Below are 18,195 nucleotides of genomic sequence, written 5' to 3'. Positions count from 1 at the left end.
TGCTAACACACATTTCCCTCTCTCATGCGTGACATGACAAGTCCTCATTTCACTTTTTTCCAGACACCTTCGTTGCAATTTTCACCTAGCAATCTCTTGATACTTTCTATCAACAGCCTCTCTCACAGAACATCACCGATTAAAATGTTCAAAACCTGAAGAAATTGCAATTTTGTACTATTATTAGGACACGTTCTGAAGCAGCAAGGGTATAATCAATTTAGTACTGGAGGGAAGCGTGGAGGGTAAAAATCTTGGAGGGAGACCAAGAGTCGAATACACTAAGCAGATTAAGAAGGATGTAGGTTGCAGTAGGTACTGGGAGATGAAGAAGTTTGCACAGGACAGAGTAGCATGGAGAACTGCATCAAACCAGCCTCTGGACTGAAGAGCACACCAACACTATTATACTTGTAGAAATGTTTTACACCACATGATAACAATTGCGCAAGTACCAACAGCAGAAAAAAAAAATGAAAAATGGCAGCTACAGAACATATATGTGAACAAATATACAAATACTATTGCAATGCCCCCCAACATACAAAGAAAATTACATCATACTAGAGTAGTATCTTCACACTCTGTGTGTGTGTGTGTGTGTGTGTGTGTGTGTGTGTGTGTGTGTGTCAAGAATAAGTAAAAAGTTTGACAGTGAAAGTATATCAAAGTTAAGTAGATGTCAGCTAAGAATCTGAAAATATTACAACTCATGAAATTCATACATGTTTTTTCTCCACATGATTTGAGCCTCCTATAGATCACATAAATAATTACTTCTTATTTAACTTTTGGTTTTTCCAATAATTTTTTCATTCAACCATAGTGCTGTTGTTTCCGAACATCTGACTGCTTTGCACCGGTTTCTTTTTTAAGAACCTGAAATAGGACTCTTAAACCCTCTTTTGATACTTCATCTGTTCATAGTTTCATATTCAGACTTCAACTGTTTAAGATAATTTCTTAATGCCATTTGGATCAGGAAGATTTTTTGTGGATGATATGTTCAGAACTTCTCTCCATATCATGTTTTCATTCATCTGAACCAGACGGTCATCAAATATCATTCTATGTTTCCTGATATTGATATTTAGTTGTTCAATTTTCAGCACTTTTCTTGTTTAAAATAATGAAAGTTTTATCTCTTGGACATGTTAAAATAACATGCTTAGATTGTTAAGGGATAGCTGAAGAGTCTATTTTAAATACGTAACATAAAATGTTGCATGCTTTTTTATACTCAAAGGGAAACGTATGTTTGGCTTAAGTCTGGAAAACATGTGAGCATTAAGGTTTTCTTTCTGAAGACAAGAGAGAAGCTGACATAATTTGAATGAGAAAAATAACATACTAGAGCTAATGCTACATGCCTTATAACCAGTGTTGTCGTATTTCTGGTTTTTCCCCAGAGAACTGTCAGATGGGAGAAGGTGACATAGGGCATGAAACAGGAGTTATACTTTATATGAGCCACTACCTACACCTGTGACTAACACTATGATGTGTCAGTACAGTACAAATAATACCTTCAAACTGCAATCATTGTGAAACATATGCAAAAAGAGAAATAAGAACATTCATGTGCCATGCAAAAAAGCAGCTCTTGCTAGTTCTCCATTGATTCTCTTTCTTCATGTGTCTACTTTGTTCCTTGTCTGGTGATAGCTTCATTCCCTGGCAGAACTTTCCATTTGCTAATTTTTGTCTGTATAATTTCTTGTTGAAAATGTCTGATGGACTTAGGTGAGCCATTTCTAAATCCTTTTTGACCTGCTGGATCCAGGGTATGCTTTTGAGTAGCTGTATGTACATCACTGTTTTGTGAGTGAAATTTTATGTGTATATCTACGAACTCCCTGAAACGGGACTCAAATTAATCTTCTTTACCTGATGCAGTCTGTATTGATCTTCTATTCTTTTGGAGTGGAGTAGCATTCTTAGAATTCTATGTTTCTCTTTCACAATTTCTTCCACATCACCTTTTCTGTGTAGTGCAAGCATTAACTAGCATACAAGACAAAGAGACAAGGGGAAAGACTCCTGGATTTGTGACAGAGGAATGGAATGAAAATAACAAACGGCTGGGTTGGAATGAAAGAACCAAGAGTGTAACTGATTGTACTCTAGTAGATAGGGAATGGGGAGAGAAAGTAACATATGTGAAGGTAATTCCAAGTGTGAGTGCAGATACCATAGGTTACTGGTGGGACAATGGAAAATGAATCAGTGTGTGAAAAATAGAAACCAGAAGAAAGTGATGAGGATACAGGATTGGAAACTGAAGGAGACTGAAAGTGCTGAGAAGTATAGAGAATTAATCACACAAAAATTTCCAAAATAGGTTTTCTGCAATGTAGAAAAAGAATGGAGTTTATTCACAGACACTAGTCGAAGCAGCACAAAAACTATGTGGTACAATCTCTGAAAAGGAAAAAGCAAGACAAACTAGTTGGTGGGATGATAGCACAATCCAAGCAGTTAGAAGAAAAAATGGAGCATGGAGAAAGTGGTGGAAAACTAAAAATGACGAGGACCATAAAAGATATATAGAGGAAACAGCAAAGAAAATGGCATGGGAAGAGTTTACAAAAGAAACTTGAAGGTGTGAAGAGCAATAAGAAAATGTTCTATAAAATGATGAAAAATAAAAGGAAGCCTTCTGAAGTACCAGTAACGATAGAAACAGAGCATGGTACTGTGACTGAAGATCCAGGGAATATAAAACATCTCTGGAGAGAACATTTTAAGAAACTGTTAAATGCTGAGGAGCAGGTACACAAGGAAACAACAAACAATGGAGAAATTGGGAGAAGTTGGTAAGCAGAATTAGGACAAATTACATGGGAAGAAATGGAAATAGCTGTGAAGAAGATGAATGGGGGGAAAGCCCCAGGACCTAATGACGTTATCAGTGGACATGATAAGAGCAGCAGGTCCAGTGGGAATGCAGTGGCTATATAGAGTACTATCAAGTGTGTGGAGAAATAGTACAAAACCTGATGATTGGAGAAGAGGAGACATTGTTCACATCTTCAAGAAAGGCAATAAAAGACTTTGGAAAAACTACAGAGGAATAACCCTTATGAGTCATACAGCCAACATTTTTGAAAGAGTTTTACTAAATCGAATAAGTGAAACAAATAGAAAAGGAGCTGAGTGAAGAACAGCATGGGTTTAGGAAAGCAAGAAGCACAATTGACCTGATATTTCCTATCCGTCAACTGATGGAAAAAAGTTGGGAGTATAACAAAAGGGGATAATGGTTTTTACAGACACAGACAAAGGCATACGACTCAGTTAGCAGGGAAAGACTCTGGGAAGAAATGAAAAAGATGGGTATAGAAGATGGGCACAATTGTAGAATTAGAACACCATTGGGGAACAATGAATACTCTGAAATAAGACAAGGACTTAAACAAGGAAGTATTCTGTCTCCTGCACTTTTTAATGTTGTGATGGAGGGAATGAATAGGGCAGTTAAAGATATAGTAAAAGAAAAAGCCCAACAGATGATTTTTGCCGATGATATGGTAATCTGGGGTGATAAAGAGGTAGATGTACAGTTACAACTTGATGCGTGGAGGGAAATAAGTAAAAGGTATGGATTAAAAATAAATAAAGAAAAGAGTGGAGGAATAGTATTTGGAAGAGACAAAGGGACCAATGGGAATATTACTTTGAATGGAGAACCCCTCAAAGTGGTAGACAGTTTCACTTATTTAGGGAGTGAAATATCTAGTGATGGAAGAATAACCAACGAAATTAATAGGAGGTTACAGAAGGGAAGTAATTTCTACCAAACAATAAAACACCTGATTTGGAATAAGGAAGGTTTAGAAAAAGCAAAACTCCTTATGTATAAGAGTTATTACTTCCCTATTGTCATGTATGGAGGAGAAACATAGACAATGACAGAAAGGGACTGGAGCAGACTGCAAGCAGGGGAAATGAAATTTCTCAGAGCAGTTGAGGGAAAAACAAGAAAGGACAGAATAAGGAATGTAGATATTAGAAAGGATCTTAAACAAGAAAGTATGAGAAAAGAAATTGGAAAAAAGAGATTAAGATGGTACGGGCATGTTAAGAAACTCCCCAAAACTATGGAAGAAATAAAGATGAATTGAAAAAGACCTAGAGGGCGCCCCAGAACATTGTGGAAAAGTGGGAGTGAGAATATCTGTGGAAAGGAGAGGTGTGACATGGCATCAAGAGGAGGAAGAAAAGTGGTGGGAGGACCGAGCCAAATGGAGAGTACTTGTCAGCACCCAGACCCAGCAGTAGCTGGAGTGGGATCCGAATACAAATAGATACACAAGATAATAAGGATATTTTAGTGGCTATTTTTCATGTGTATGGACATACATTTTTTGCTGTGGGTGATGTACATTTTAGTGTAAGCTTTTGCGTTCAGATTTTCTGTGCTGTTCTCTCTCCCCCTACAGGTTCAAGGAATTTGCCCAAATACTTGAAGTATGAGACTCTCTTGATTTTTTCAAATTTTGTTATCAGCCTTTCAGTGCGATGGTTTGAGCAGATATACTTGGGCTTTGGAAGAATATCTGATGACCAACTCTTTCAACAAATTCCTTGGGAGTTTCTACGTGTTCATTTGCTGTTGTCTTGTAACCTGTCATCTACTAGTATTGCTAGATGATCTGCAAAAGCTAGGCAAGAAATCTGGATGTCATTTTTAGGTCTCCAATTCATATGATCTTTAAGTAGTTTTGGTTTTAAGTTATTTTTCCCAGTCTCAGATGACTTTATCCAAAATGAGTATAAAGAGGGTAGAAGACACACCACAACATTGCCAAACACCAGTTTTGACCAGAAATGATTCTGATCCTTCACCCATGAATTTTACTTTGGTGGTTGTGTTGATGAATGTTTGTTTGCTGAGATTAAACCACTGTCCCCTCCCCCATATACTCCAATAGCCACTCTAACAGTAACAGTGAAGTAACAATTCTATGTTAATTCAGATTAAGACAATTTATCCTTACATAAAACAATAATGGAAATTCCTGGACACAGCAGTATGTAAAGTCAAAGAAGCTTGTGATTATATATGCTATACATCTTTGTATGCAGTCAACAGACCCCAGTAGTTGATATGGGTACCACACACTTAAGAAATAACCTGGGAGTGTCGAAAGTACGTCTTGTAAGCTGCTCCCATTTCCCCAGTATCCTACCGATTGAGCTGAAGTCTGCAAGGTATCTGTATGAGTAGATTGATTCTAATTTTGACTCGCTTACATTTTAGTCGTAGTTTTTTTTAATTTATTTTATGAAATGCAAATTTTACATTTATGAATTATTATAGTGAGCTGTCTATAACAATTTGAAATCTGACCCAGATCTGACTAAACATGTGTCCAGATTTTTTGGACAGTATTTCACTATAGGTAACTGCACCATCGGCAAAAAGAATGAACACTATCTGCAATGTTATTAATATACAATATGAACAGCAAAGGTCCCAACACACTTTCCTGGGGAACGCCTGAAATTACTCCCACATCTGTCGATAACTCTCCATCCATCCTGTGTCCGCCCTACCAAGAAATGCCCAATCCAGTCACAAATTTTGTCTGACACTGCACTGTTATTCCAATAAAGATCAACAGTAGAGTGAAACTAGGGTGTAGCCTTTCACCTTCTATATCCAGCATACACTAAGACAACACTGTTAGACAATGGAAATGGGAAATTAAACATGGTATAAGATTAACAGGACACACACATATAAATACCCTGCTCTTTGCAGCTGGAAAATAAGTATTCAGAAGACAGAAAATGACATTCAATTTTCAACATATCCTTTAAATCAAATATGAAAGAGCTATTGTCTAACAATTTCCATAAAAATAATAAAGTAATGGTCTTCGAAGGAAGATTTCCAGTATGCTTTAAAACAGTACACGATGATCAATCAATGGAACAGGTGTCACATTTTCAGAAGTTAAGCTTCCATATTGGCTAAGAGTATGAAGACGACATCACTAATAAATTAAATAAGAGTCAGATGATATGTGGTACAATGCACAGGATACCCAGTGATGAGCAATAATACAAAGTTAAAATTTTACAAATAATGGGTGCCCCTATTGTAACATATGGAAGCAAATTACTAAAGACTAAAGAAGAATTCAGTTGCTTGAAATGAAATTTTCAAAGGAAAGTTGAAAGATATACGCTCAAAGATTAAATACAAAACAGTGTCAAGAGAGAAGGACTTAATACTGCATAAATGAAAAACAGAGCAGAGTTGTATACAATAGAAACACATATCAACAGAATCATGGAAGAAATTAACACATTTCGTAATTCCCTTGCTGACAGAGACTGGTTTGGCCATTGTAGTGTCGATGGACATTACACATCAAGTAATGATCTGCCAGCCAAAATAATATTTGATAGATTTTTTAATGCATTCTTGACCCTATTTAACCATACTATTCCCATAAAGAAAATCAAAATAATGGACAGCAGCCACAAATCCAGATCTCAAAACAGACAAAATATATGGTATACTAAACAGCTGACAGATCTAAAGAAACAAGTTTTGTTACTGTACAACATATACAATAGTATGAAGTCTGACTGTGCCAAATCAGCCTATGTGGAATGTAGGAATGAATACAAAAAAGCCATCCTGCAAGCCAAAAAAACCTACAATGCCAACAGCATACATAATTCCACCAATAAATGCAAAACTGCTTGGAAAGTAATTAACAGTGCTGCCAGAGATACTAAAAAAGACAAAATTAATATCCCACCACAAACACTCAATGAGTTTTTTATTAATTCAGTGAAAGAAATAGGAGACGCAATTATCAAACCAGACATTAGTCCATCAGAGTTACTTTCCCAAAATTGGGGTAGACAGTCACTAAATACAAGCATGGTAACCTTCTCCGAAGTATCGCCTAGATATGTACAAGGGGTCATAAAACAACTGAAATCATCTGATAGCTTAGATATATATGGCATATCATCCAACCTGCTAAAAAAAGTGTGTGACTGCATTCTCTACCCCTTAACCCATTGCATAAACAAGTGCTTACTTGAGGGATATTTTCCTGATGAGTTAAAACTGTCTAGAATCGTCCCAGTATACAAAAAGGGAGATAAAGACTCTCCATCTAGCTACAGGCCTATTTCAATAGTACCCACATTCTCCAAGGTAATAGAATGCATCATGTACCAACAATTATCATCTCACTTTGAGAATCTAGGAATAATTAATGCTACACAATACGTACGGGTTTAGGAAGAATCTGTCGACCATTGATGCAATCAACACGGTAGTCAGTTACATCCTCAAAGTTTTTGAGAACAAAGGCTTTGCTCAGGTCTCATTCTGTGACCTAAGCAAGGCCTTCGACTGTGTTGAGCACATGCCACTACTAGAGAAACTAGAATTCTACGGCATCAAAGAAAACAGTCTCAGACTATTAAAAGCTTATCTCAACAACCGTAAACAGGTAGTTTGTGTTGGTAAGGAAATGTCAAACATAGAAAATGTTAAAGTAGGTGTGCCTCAGGGATCTGTACTGGGGCCCTTCCTGTTTCTGATAATGATCAATGACCTCCCCTCGTTTATTAGATCCACCACTGTATTGTATGCAGATGATACGACTTTTCTCCATGGCAGTAACAGTCTTAATGATCTTAAAACCTGTGCTGAAAATACACTCACTCATGCAGCATATTGGTTCAGAGCAAATAGTTTCCTGCTAAATGAAAATAAAACTCAGCAGATAATTTTCACTCTAAGAGACAAGCCACTATCTGATGACGCTAGTTCTGTTAAATTCCTGGGAGTTTATTTAGACGAAAAGTTATCCTGGGGCCAACATGTAAACTATATTAGTAGTAAACTATCTAGAGTAATTTATTTATTAAGACAACTCAGAAATTGTGTACCTGAAACATACATCAGATCATCTTATTTTGCATTTTTCCAGAGTATAATATCCTATGGCATTATCTTGTGGGGTATCTGTAGTCATATACATGACATCCTATTATTGCAGAAGAAAGCCATTAGGATAATTACAAATTCTTCACATAAGGCTCACTGCAAACCCTTATTTACTAAACAAAAAATTATGACTGTAATAAACCTCTATATATACAATGTCTTAATCTTTACGAAGAAGAACCTACAAGATGTGAAACGTAGAGAAAATGTAAATTGTTACAACACAAGAAGCATCAAACACATATACACGCCTTACCACAGACTATCAAAATCAATAAATAGCTATGAAGTCACAGGGCACAAGCTATTTAATAAGCTGCCACATGCCATACAGGATCTTCCTGAACATACATTCAAAGAAAGACTGCATGAATGGTTTACTGCCCACCCGTTCTATGATATCAATGAATTCTTCAACTGTAAAATGCAGTAATCCAACAGATGACCCACTGTACATTTATTGTAATATAAGCTAAAATATTTCAGTAGTCAATACCTTATCACACTGTATTATAAATTGTAACTTCATTTGACGTTGTCAATTGCTGTAATGGCCTAAAGACAATAAAATCTTTATTATTATTATTATGTTAATCAACTCATTCAGCATAAACTAAAAGGAGGTGACCGAGAAACAGATGGCTTCTGTCAAGATGGAACAGGCTGTAAGTTAGAAATGTATAGACTCCAAACTAACTGTACTTTCATTAACAAATGTTGGTGTGGTACTGAGTCAAATGCTTACACAATCCCACAATAATGGTGATGAGGCTTTATTAGCATCTCAACACAGGTAAACTACATTTTTCATATCATTATACTAAAACATCTGAGAGTCAAATACTGATAACAATGAAAGATACAATTGTTAATGAATCAGCTGTTTATGATGACAGAAGAGAGATTCCCCTGGCATGTAATTATTTTTGAATTCTGTCAATTTTCATTTTCACACAGTGAAACTACGATCATAAAAAAGTTCTAATTAAACACATTTATGACCGTAATGAAAGATATGGTTTGAACAGGGTATTTTGTTAATAATTTTTGATGTTCACTACATTGATATATTAATACAAAATAAAAACCTTTATTGTGAAACAATACATAGTGCATTACAGAAAGGTCACTGACCTGTATTCCAATGTGGCACGAGCAGATGCGGGATGATTTAAGACATACTTCAGCCTCCGTGTTAATATACAAGGCTGTTCCAAAACAGGAAATGACACAGTTTTCAAGTTCAACTTTCCCTTTGCCAAATACCACAATTCCTCTGGACGTACTGCTATTCTCTCGCCCAAGAATGTGACAATTGCGAATCATCAGTCTTCCGGAGCGCACTAATATAGCAACATCTGTTTTGCGGCCATCTATTTTGAGGTTTTCCAGTGTTAAATCATTTCCTGTACAGTCTATCAATACATTACCAGCATCGTGAGCAGCGACTACTGTCGCTTCTGGAGTGCTAAAACCTAAATAATTAAATTACTAATTTAGTCTGTTTTGGTGATCACTACAGCATATTTTGGTGATATATTTCTGTGAGTAAGTGACCAAATACCTGTCATTTTACCACCATTCTCCAAGCATCTCACTCCACGTATCCCATACACTCCAGGGCAGACCACGACTGTATCTCCAGCAGATGCACTGTCCAATGCCTCTTGTAACAGAGGAAATGGCCTAAAACACATGTGGTTAGGGTGAAATGTCACAATGACAGATTAATAATGGAAATCTGATTATAATTATCAAACACAAAATTATACAAATTTTAAGTCCTACAATAACACAATTTATTTATTTTTTTAATTGTCACTACTACTACTCTAATTTACCATTGTACATTGTTTTATCACATATCAATTATTATATTGTTACTATCATTATGCTGGATCAAATTTTATCTTTAACATTTTCATTTCCACCAATTTCCTTCTCACCCTTTGCTTCCCTGGTTATTTCAAGCCAAACAGTATTAATTACATTATTACTACTACTTTGTGAGTCATTCACACTGTAGTGGTATATGTCATAAAGCACAGTAACTTCCTCTTACTAAACCAATGACAGGTGTGCATTTAAAAATATGACTTGGATTAATAGTACCTTAAAGAGCAGCTGCTGTGCCCTGGTTTGTTGGAATTTGTGTGTGGATATGAGAAAGAAAAACGTGGACACAGTGCAGAAAGTGATGATGGATGTGAAATTTGGACTGGCCAGTGAGTGGCCACTTGCACTTTGCAGTCACGCTTTGGGGTTGCTGTGGACTCCAAAGAAGAAAGGGACCTGACGACAACAGTGAAGTACTAACGAAAAATGAACATTGTTATATAGACTCCATGCCATCTTGAATTAAGTACTAACTTATAGTTTTGGTGACTCATCATGTATGAACACGCTGTCTGATTAGCTTTGTTAATTATCAGTAGTTGTGAATTGATACTTTACTTGAATGTGGAAGAATTTTGGAAACAGTGTTTTGTGATATCGTAGTGAGTTATTTAAATGTAGAATCTCTCTTATAGCCCTCGTCCCACAGCAAACAAAAATGAAGTCCATGATTAAATATGTGGCGTTGCATAGCTGGACCACATCAAGACAAATCAAAGTTGGTGACTGGAAAATTCAGAAAAGAAGGTAAATGTTATTTCATGGGAACAAGTAAAGACTTGGCATATCACAATATGTCGATCACTTGAAGTCAACCCACAACAAGAAAAACCACCTTGTGTGGTGACTGTGACTGGACATGGACGAGAGGAAATAAAATAAAAGAGCTATAACAAGAAATTAAAACTAAAATTGTATGGAAAATGAGGAGATATATATCATTGTTGAGGGTTACAGAAGCAAACCTGCCATCAAGAACTGTATCGTAAGCATATATGCTGTAACGGTACAAACCACAGCAAGATTTTTCAAACTAAAGGGATTGTGACTTTAATTAAATGCAAACAATTTACATTGTCACAATCTTTCACAAAAGAAATACCAGTTGGCCAAAGCAACCAGGTCAACAACAAACATTATTAACGTGTTCACATGTTGGAGTATGTTCTCGGCACATAAATCACAAGAAGATAAGCAGACTACAGAGAAGATTTTCAGTGAGCAGTTTTGACGGCGATTAGGGCTGTGAGAGCTTCAGATGGCAACATTCCATCACTTGGCAATGGCAGCGCAGCTGACTTCAGCAGCTGGTGCGGCAAATTATCCTAGTTGTACAGTGTACTGCCTCCAGAATTTGTGTTTAGTTATTTAATCTGCTATAACTGACTGTGAATGACGTTGATTAACATTGGGTGATGTAGATATGTTGATAAACAACATTTTTTGTGTGATAAACACTTTAAGTTGTACGGTAATGGAAATAACATGCCTTTCAGAACCAGAAGTACAAACAGTATGGTTTTAGCGGAAAGTCTAGATAGACTTAAATCATTAGATAAACTAGAGGAGACGCCTAAAAAAAAAAAAGAGGAGGAAATAGATGAACAGCAAAAGTAAAGCAGATAAACTACATGAATTACCTAAACATAATAAAAAAATTTTGATGATTTAGCCACAAAAATAGATAATATTTCCAAATTAGAGGAAACATTAGCTAATTTACCTATGGAGTTCAAACCTAAAATAGTTGATCCATTCTGATACGGTTAGACAAAAAGCGAAAATACAGTTTAAAGTTGTAAATGATAAGATGACAAAATTAGAGCAATCACGTTCAAGCAATTATGAAACTATATATAAGTCTCAGAGACTCAAGACACGGTAGGAATATTAGAACTAAACAAAAAATTTATTGCAATTTCTAATTATCCAAATACTTTAACTAATTTGGAGACGCGCCTACAAGAAACAGTGGAGAAAAAGATACACGGAAAAGTAGATGCCAACAGCACTGTCTCCAATTATGTGGCTCATACTATTAATAATAGGAGTGAGTCACAGAAATTATGGAAGGAATTACAAGACACTAAACAGGAACTTACAAGCAAAAGTGCTACATCCGCATAGGCTTATCACCGCTTTTATTTGAAAAAATTACAAATAGAAAGTGGAAAGGGAGTGGAGTTGGCTGTGCTAAGGAGTTTCCAAAGTTTAAGCTGGAAGGATATGTACATACAAGATATATTTCTTAGGAGTATTTTCTCAATCTATGCCTCAGAAAAGGGATGACAATAAAAAAATAAATTTTGCACTAGAACATTTACAAGATGAAGCAGCGGAATGGAGAACAGCTCATTCAGAGGAATTTAAATCGTGGGAAGATTCTTCAGGGAAAATTTAAGAGAAAATATTGGTCCACGAGCTCGCAAGAAAAATATCACAATATTTCATGGGGTGCAAGTAAAACATATGTTCAGTGGCATCTGCTAGGTCCAAGTATTTAGATAACACACAAGATCAAAAACTTTATAACACTGATAGAATAAATATGTTTACATCCTCAGGATAATCAGTCATCTTTGCAGATTAGGAGGGGTGATAGCTGCCAGGTTCCAAATTAATTGCTTTATTTTTTCGCACTTCAGTTTTCTATGAGGCAATTTCTTCCTCTTTAACTATTGTATTGTCTTTCAAACTATCTCTACTATCTTAGAGAGATTTTGCCAACATAATTGTTAGCTATTAAAAAGGTACAGTTACACTAATATTTTGAAAACATAAGTATTCTCTCTGTAATTCATTGCAGAAAGGTAGATTTATTCCCACAATCTTAATAAAAATTGCCCAATTTTTAAAAATTTTTTTGTATTGGGATTTCATATTTTCCCCCTTCTATATAAACAATGAGTTGGATTTCATGCACGTTTGATAGAGGAGATCAACTACTAGATGAGTAATAGATTTTTGTAAGTACACTAGTACATATGTGTGTGTGTGTGTGTGTGTGTGTGTGTGTGTGTGTGTGTGAACACTCACATGGTTGTTAAGATCCAGAAAGGTAATTCACAAAGACATTAGGATAAATGAGGGTCTATTGTCTTTCTTTTTCTCCTTGATCCTAATGCACTTTTACTTCCTTTCCTTTCTGCTCCATTAGGAGTACCAATTCTATCCTCCCTCCTTCTATATGCATATGTTACTATTGTTGTAACCCTTCTCTTACCTGGACCATATAGTGGTGGTCATACCCTGTTTTATCAGGTACAACTGAGAGATCGTGACAAACATGACAGTGACACAGACTTAAGTTTTATATTTTTTTCCCATGAAAACATTCGGTTTCCTCCAGCAAATTGAATGATTGGAGATTATATTAGTGACATCGTGTGTGTGTGTGTGTGTGTGTGTGTGCGTGCGCACGCACGCTCGCTGGGGGGGGGTTACAAGTTGTATAAGTTAAGAAATTACAAAGTGGTGCACTAATAACTAATATAAGCTAAGTTATTCAGAGGCAGTTCTGTAACACATAAATAAAAACAATTTGAGAAATAAGAGTGATAAGAGAAAAGAAGGAGGTAAGAAATTAATATCTTATATAGATTTTGAGTATGATCACTATGCTGAGTAGAAATCTTCAGTATTAGAAATGGTAAAAACTGTATGGTCAGAGACTAGGCATATGATTGTAAGCATGAAGGTGGGATGTATCCAGATTTCTAGAGAGGTAGGATTATGAGAGGTTACGTTTACCTAGGAAAAAGGGAATGTATACCTGAGGTCTGGTGAATCCAAAGGAAACAAGACCTGAACGAATTTCGTACGACTGAGAGGGGACCTATACCTAATGTCATGTGGAGCCAAGGAAGTAAAGACATGAAAAAAAAATTAATAATAATAATAATAATAATAATAATAATAATAATAATTTATGGATTGGGTGTGAGGTAAACCACACTACCTCTAGTTGTGTAAGTTGTTCTACATGATGTCTTAGTGGGGGAATCCGTAGTGGTACATCTTGCTATAAATCATAACAACTTCCTTTTACTAGACCAATGAAAGAAGCTCTTGTGAATAACATGACTTTAATTAGTAGTAGCATAAAAAGTATCTACTGTGCCCAGGTTTCTTGAAACATGAGAAAGAAAAATGTGGTCACAGCACAGAAAGCGACGACTAATGTGAAATTTGGACTGGGCAGTAAGGGAACACTTGCACTTTGCAGTCATGGTTTGTGGGTGTGATGGACAACAAAGAAGAAAGGAGCCTGACGACAAAGGTCGAGCACTAAAAAAACAACAAATATTGTTCTATAGAGTCTATGCCATGCTGTCTCAAGTTAAGTATAAACTTATGGTTTCGGTCAAACATTGAAGCATCATGTATGAACATGAAAACCTTTGTAATTATCATTTGTTGAGAGTAGAGGACTTACTTGAATATAGAAAAATTATGGAAACAGTTTTTAGTGAGTTCGTCGTAGTGCGTTATTTAAATGTAGCAGATCTCTTACAACCCTCACTCCACTACAATCGGAAATTAAGTCCGCAGTTAAATACATGGCACGTATAGCTGGACCACGACATCAGGAGAAAACAAAATGGCAACTACGAAATTGGGAAAAGAAGGTAACTGTTATTTATTACATGGAAACGAGTAAAGACTTGGAATCTCACAATATATCGATCACTTGAAGTCAGCCCACTACAAGAAAAACTACCTCAACAACTTTAGACTGACCTACTACCTCCCATACCACATACCCTTCCCATCAACCATCTGTCCTCACTCCTATCCGTGCCATCACAGTACAAGTTCTGCATCCCCAATCAAAATTCAGTCTGCAGTATTGCTGTTTTGATGAGTGAAACTAAAATTGTGTGGCGTTAAAGGTACCCCAGCAAGGATGGAGTCCTTTCTTAACAAAATAAATAACAGACAACAGAGAATCATCACATTAACAAACAATATAACCTGAAAAAGAAAAAATTCAGAATGAGGAAATATAAACGCAGCATCCCACAAGGCTTCCTCTCTACATACACTGAACATTAACACCTTTATATGAAAACTAGTGGAGCACAAATGGGGCTGGTCACAAGAGCTGTCAACGGGTGAGAGAGTTGTGTGCTGATGACATGCTCCCCCATATTCGCACCCAGGGATGCCTATCGCAGAGTGTGACACAGTAGTAGGTTGGTATCACTGGGATTTCTGAGGCATGTTCAGATATAGTTTTAGAAGACAAATTGGATTCTGTGTACCAGATCAATGGGCTGACGACAAATGGAATGAGTTCTATTCAGTCCTTTTGAGACATTTACTACTACTGCCTTGTCAGAAAATCCAGAATGTAGTTAAACATTGCCAAAATGGAAATAATACTAGACTTAACACTCCCACCATGTATGACTAGAGTCAAGCAGAGTATACATGAACTGAGTCTGGTTTATAAACTATAACTACATCTACATATATACTTCCCAAGCCACCATATGGCACATGGTGGAGGGTACCCTGTACTAATATTAGTCATTTCCTTTCCTGCTCCACTCATAAACAGAGCGAGGGAAAAATGACTCCATACACACCCTTATTACTTTTATCTTATCTTCACAGCCCATACACAAAATGTACATTGGCGGCACTGGAATCATTCTACAGTCAGCTTCAAATTCAGGTTCTTTATATTTTATCAATAGTGTTCCTCGAAAAGAAGACCACTTTCCCTCCAAGGTTTATCATTCGAGTTTCCAAAACGTTTCCATAATACTTGCATGTTGATAGAAGTTACCTATAACATATCTAGCAGCCCACCTGTGAATTACTTCAATGATTCCCTTTAATCCCAACAGGTGCGGATACCAAACACTGGAGCAGTACTCAAGACTGTCACATACAAGTGTCCTATATGTGGTCTCCTTTACAGATGAACCACTCTTTTCTAAAATTCTCTGAATAAACCAAAGCCAACTCACCCTCCCCACTACAGTCCTTACATGCTTGTACCATTTCATATCGCTTTGGAATGTTATACCCAGATATTTAAACCAGATGACTGTGTCGAGCAACACACTACTAATGCTGCATTCGAAAATTACGGGTTTACTTTTCCTAACCAATTACATTAACTTACATTTTTCTTCATTTAGAGCTGCCATTCATCGCACAATTAGACATTTTGTCTACGTCATCCTGTATCATTTGCTGGTCACTCAACGATGACATCTTCCTGTATACCACAGCATTATCAGCAAACAGCCGCAGATTGCTGCTCATCCTGCCTGCCAGATCATTTATGTATACAGAAAGTAACAGTGGTCCTATCCACTTTCACACTTCCCAGGAGGAATTCTGATGAGTACTCCCTGTCGAGGACAATGTACTGGTTTCTGTTATTTAACTCTTTGAGCCACTCACATATACCTATTCCGTATGGTCGTACCTAAGTTTATACTCTGCAGCGGGGCATCATGTGAAACGTATGAATGAAGAGTCTTGCGGTGATAACATGGAATACAATGTTCTCGGGTTTCCAACTTGTCAATTGCTTACAACTACACCAGCTTTCGGCCAAGCACTCCTTGGCCATTGTCAAGTGGTATGACTGCCAGTGGGCTGTTGGAGCGTCCTTATATACGCTAACTGCCCGCTGTGATGTCACTGGTGCCCGTGACATTGCCATATATGGGCATGTTTTGAGTCGGCGTTCAATGAGCCCTCTCCAATCGCTGGATCCGACGCAGTGCTGAGCTGCAAGCCACCATCTCTATTCAGGGTGTTTGCGGTAATTTTTATTACAATAGCTTCCTTTATTAAACTGTCCCAGAAGCCGTTAGTGCGAGCGACGACAGAGGTATCGTTAAATTTTACGTGGTGACCGTTTTCTAATGCATGCTCAGCTAACGCAGATTTCTCTGTATAGCATAGGCGATAATACCTCTCGTGTTCTTTCCTGTGTTGTTCCACAGTGGGCACTGTTTATCCGATGTACTTCTGGCCACACTCACAAGGTATTTCGTAGACTCCAGGTGTTCTGAGACCTACTGCGTCTTTAACTGATCTCAGTAAGTGACGGAATTTTGTTGGAGGCCTGAAGATTGATTTGATCTTGTGTCCTATCAACAGGCAGCTTATCTTGCCCAACACAGAGACTCAGAATGGCAGCAAAGCAAGTTTGTTTTCCTGCTCTTCGTCGGTGGTCTTATTCTGATATTTCCCAGAAATCACTTCTTTCACTTGATGGGCGCTGTAGCCGTTATTCCTGAAAACCTTGTGTAGGTGGTTCAGTTCATGGGGCAGGTTATCGTCATCTGATATTACTCTTGCACAATGCACCAATGTTTGTAATCTGCGCGCTTCTGTGCTGGATGATGATGGCTGGTGGCGTGCAGGTGCAGGTGCAGGTCTGTGTGGGTGGGTTTTCTATAGACACTGTGTCCTAGGCGCCCATTTCGATTACGGTGGACAAGGACGTTGAGGAAGTGAAATGCATTATCTTTTTCCACCTCCATGGTGAACTGGATATTACTGTCAATGCCATTGAGGTATTCCAAAAACTTGTCTAGTTTCTCACGTCCGTGTGGCCAAATGATGAATGTGTTGTCAACATATCAAAAGAAACACTTCGGCTTCAATGGTGCAGTATCTATGGCAATATCCTCAAAATTCTCCATGAAGAAGTTTGTAAGAGCTGGAGCCAATGCACTACGCATTGCTACACCATCTGTCTGATCGTAATGCTGGCCGTTGTACCCGAAATAGGAGGACGTAAGAGTGTGCCTAAATAGCTCAACCATGTACTGGGAAATTAAGTCCAAAGTGTCTTTGATAGACACATTCATAAACAGCGCCACTACATCAAAACTGACCATTATATCATCCTCACTAAGGCGTACACGGTTGATTCTGCTGATAAATTCTACTGAGTTTTTTATATGATGTTCGCAGTGTCCCACATGTGGAGTGAGGAGCTTGGCCCGGTACTTCGCCAGATTGTATGTTGGAGAACCTATTGTAGACACAATAAGGCAAAATGGCATCCCGTCCTTGTGTATCTTCGGTATACCATAAGCAGTAGGTGATCGCTTAAGAAGTTCTGATGTTTTTCTTACAATTCTTGATCTCAGGTCGCGTGGGAGATTCCGATAAATATCTTCGTTCAGTACCGCACAGATGTTCGTATCACAGTCCTCGAACTCCATAATTACAGCAGCGGCATCGCCCTTCTCAGCAGGAAGTACCACAATGTTTTCATCATTACGTAGGGCTCGAAGGCTGTTGCGCTGAGCCCTGGTCGTGTTGGATGCTGG

The 18,195-nt window shown here is 37.4% G+C and overlaps 1 protein-coding gene across 6 annotated transcripts in view; it reads right to left on the bottom strand.

Moving 5' to 3' along the window:
* Positions 1 to 18,195, bottom strand: part of LOC124795113 (protein nessun dorma-like) — a 224,006-nt gene that overhangs the window by 20,546 nt on the left and 185,265 nt on the right. For all 6 annotated transcript variants that reach the window (XM_047258967.1, XM_047258968.1, XM_047258965.1 and 3 more), the window contains 2 exons: positions 9,552 to 9,673; positions 9,122 to 9,462 (listed from right to left, as the gene is read on the bottom strand). In XM_047258967.1, coding sequence (XP_047114923.1) covers positions 9,122 to 9,462; positions 9,552 to 9,673 — 463 coding nt within the window. The remainder of the gene's footprint in view (positions 1 to 9,121; positions 9,463 to 9,551; positions 9,674 to 18,195) is intronic.

This window comes from Schistocerca piceifrons, chromosome 4 (genome assembly GCF_021461385.2).
Source record: "Schistocerca piceifrons isolate TAMUIC-IGC-003096 chromosome 4, iqSchPice1.1, whole genome shotgun sequence".
NCBI lineage: Eukaryota > Metazoa > Arthropoda > Insecta > Orthoptera > Acrididae > Schistocerca > Schistocerca piceifrons.
Note: the sequence above shows the minus strand (reverse complement) of the source record. Positions and strands in the feature narration are given on the sequence as shown.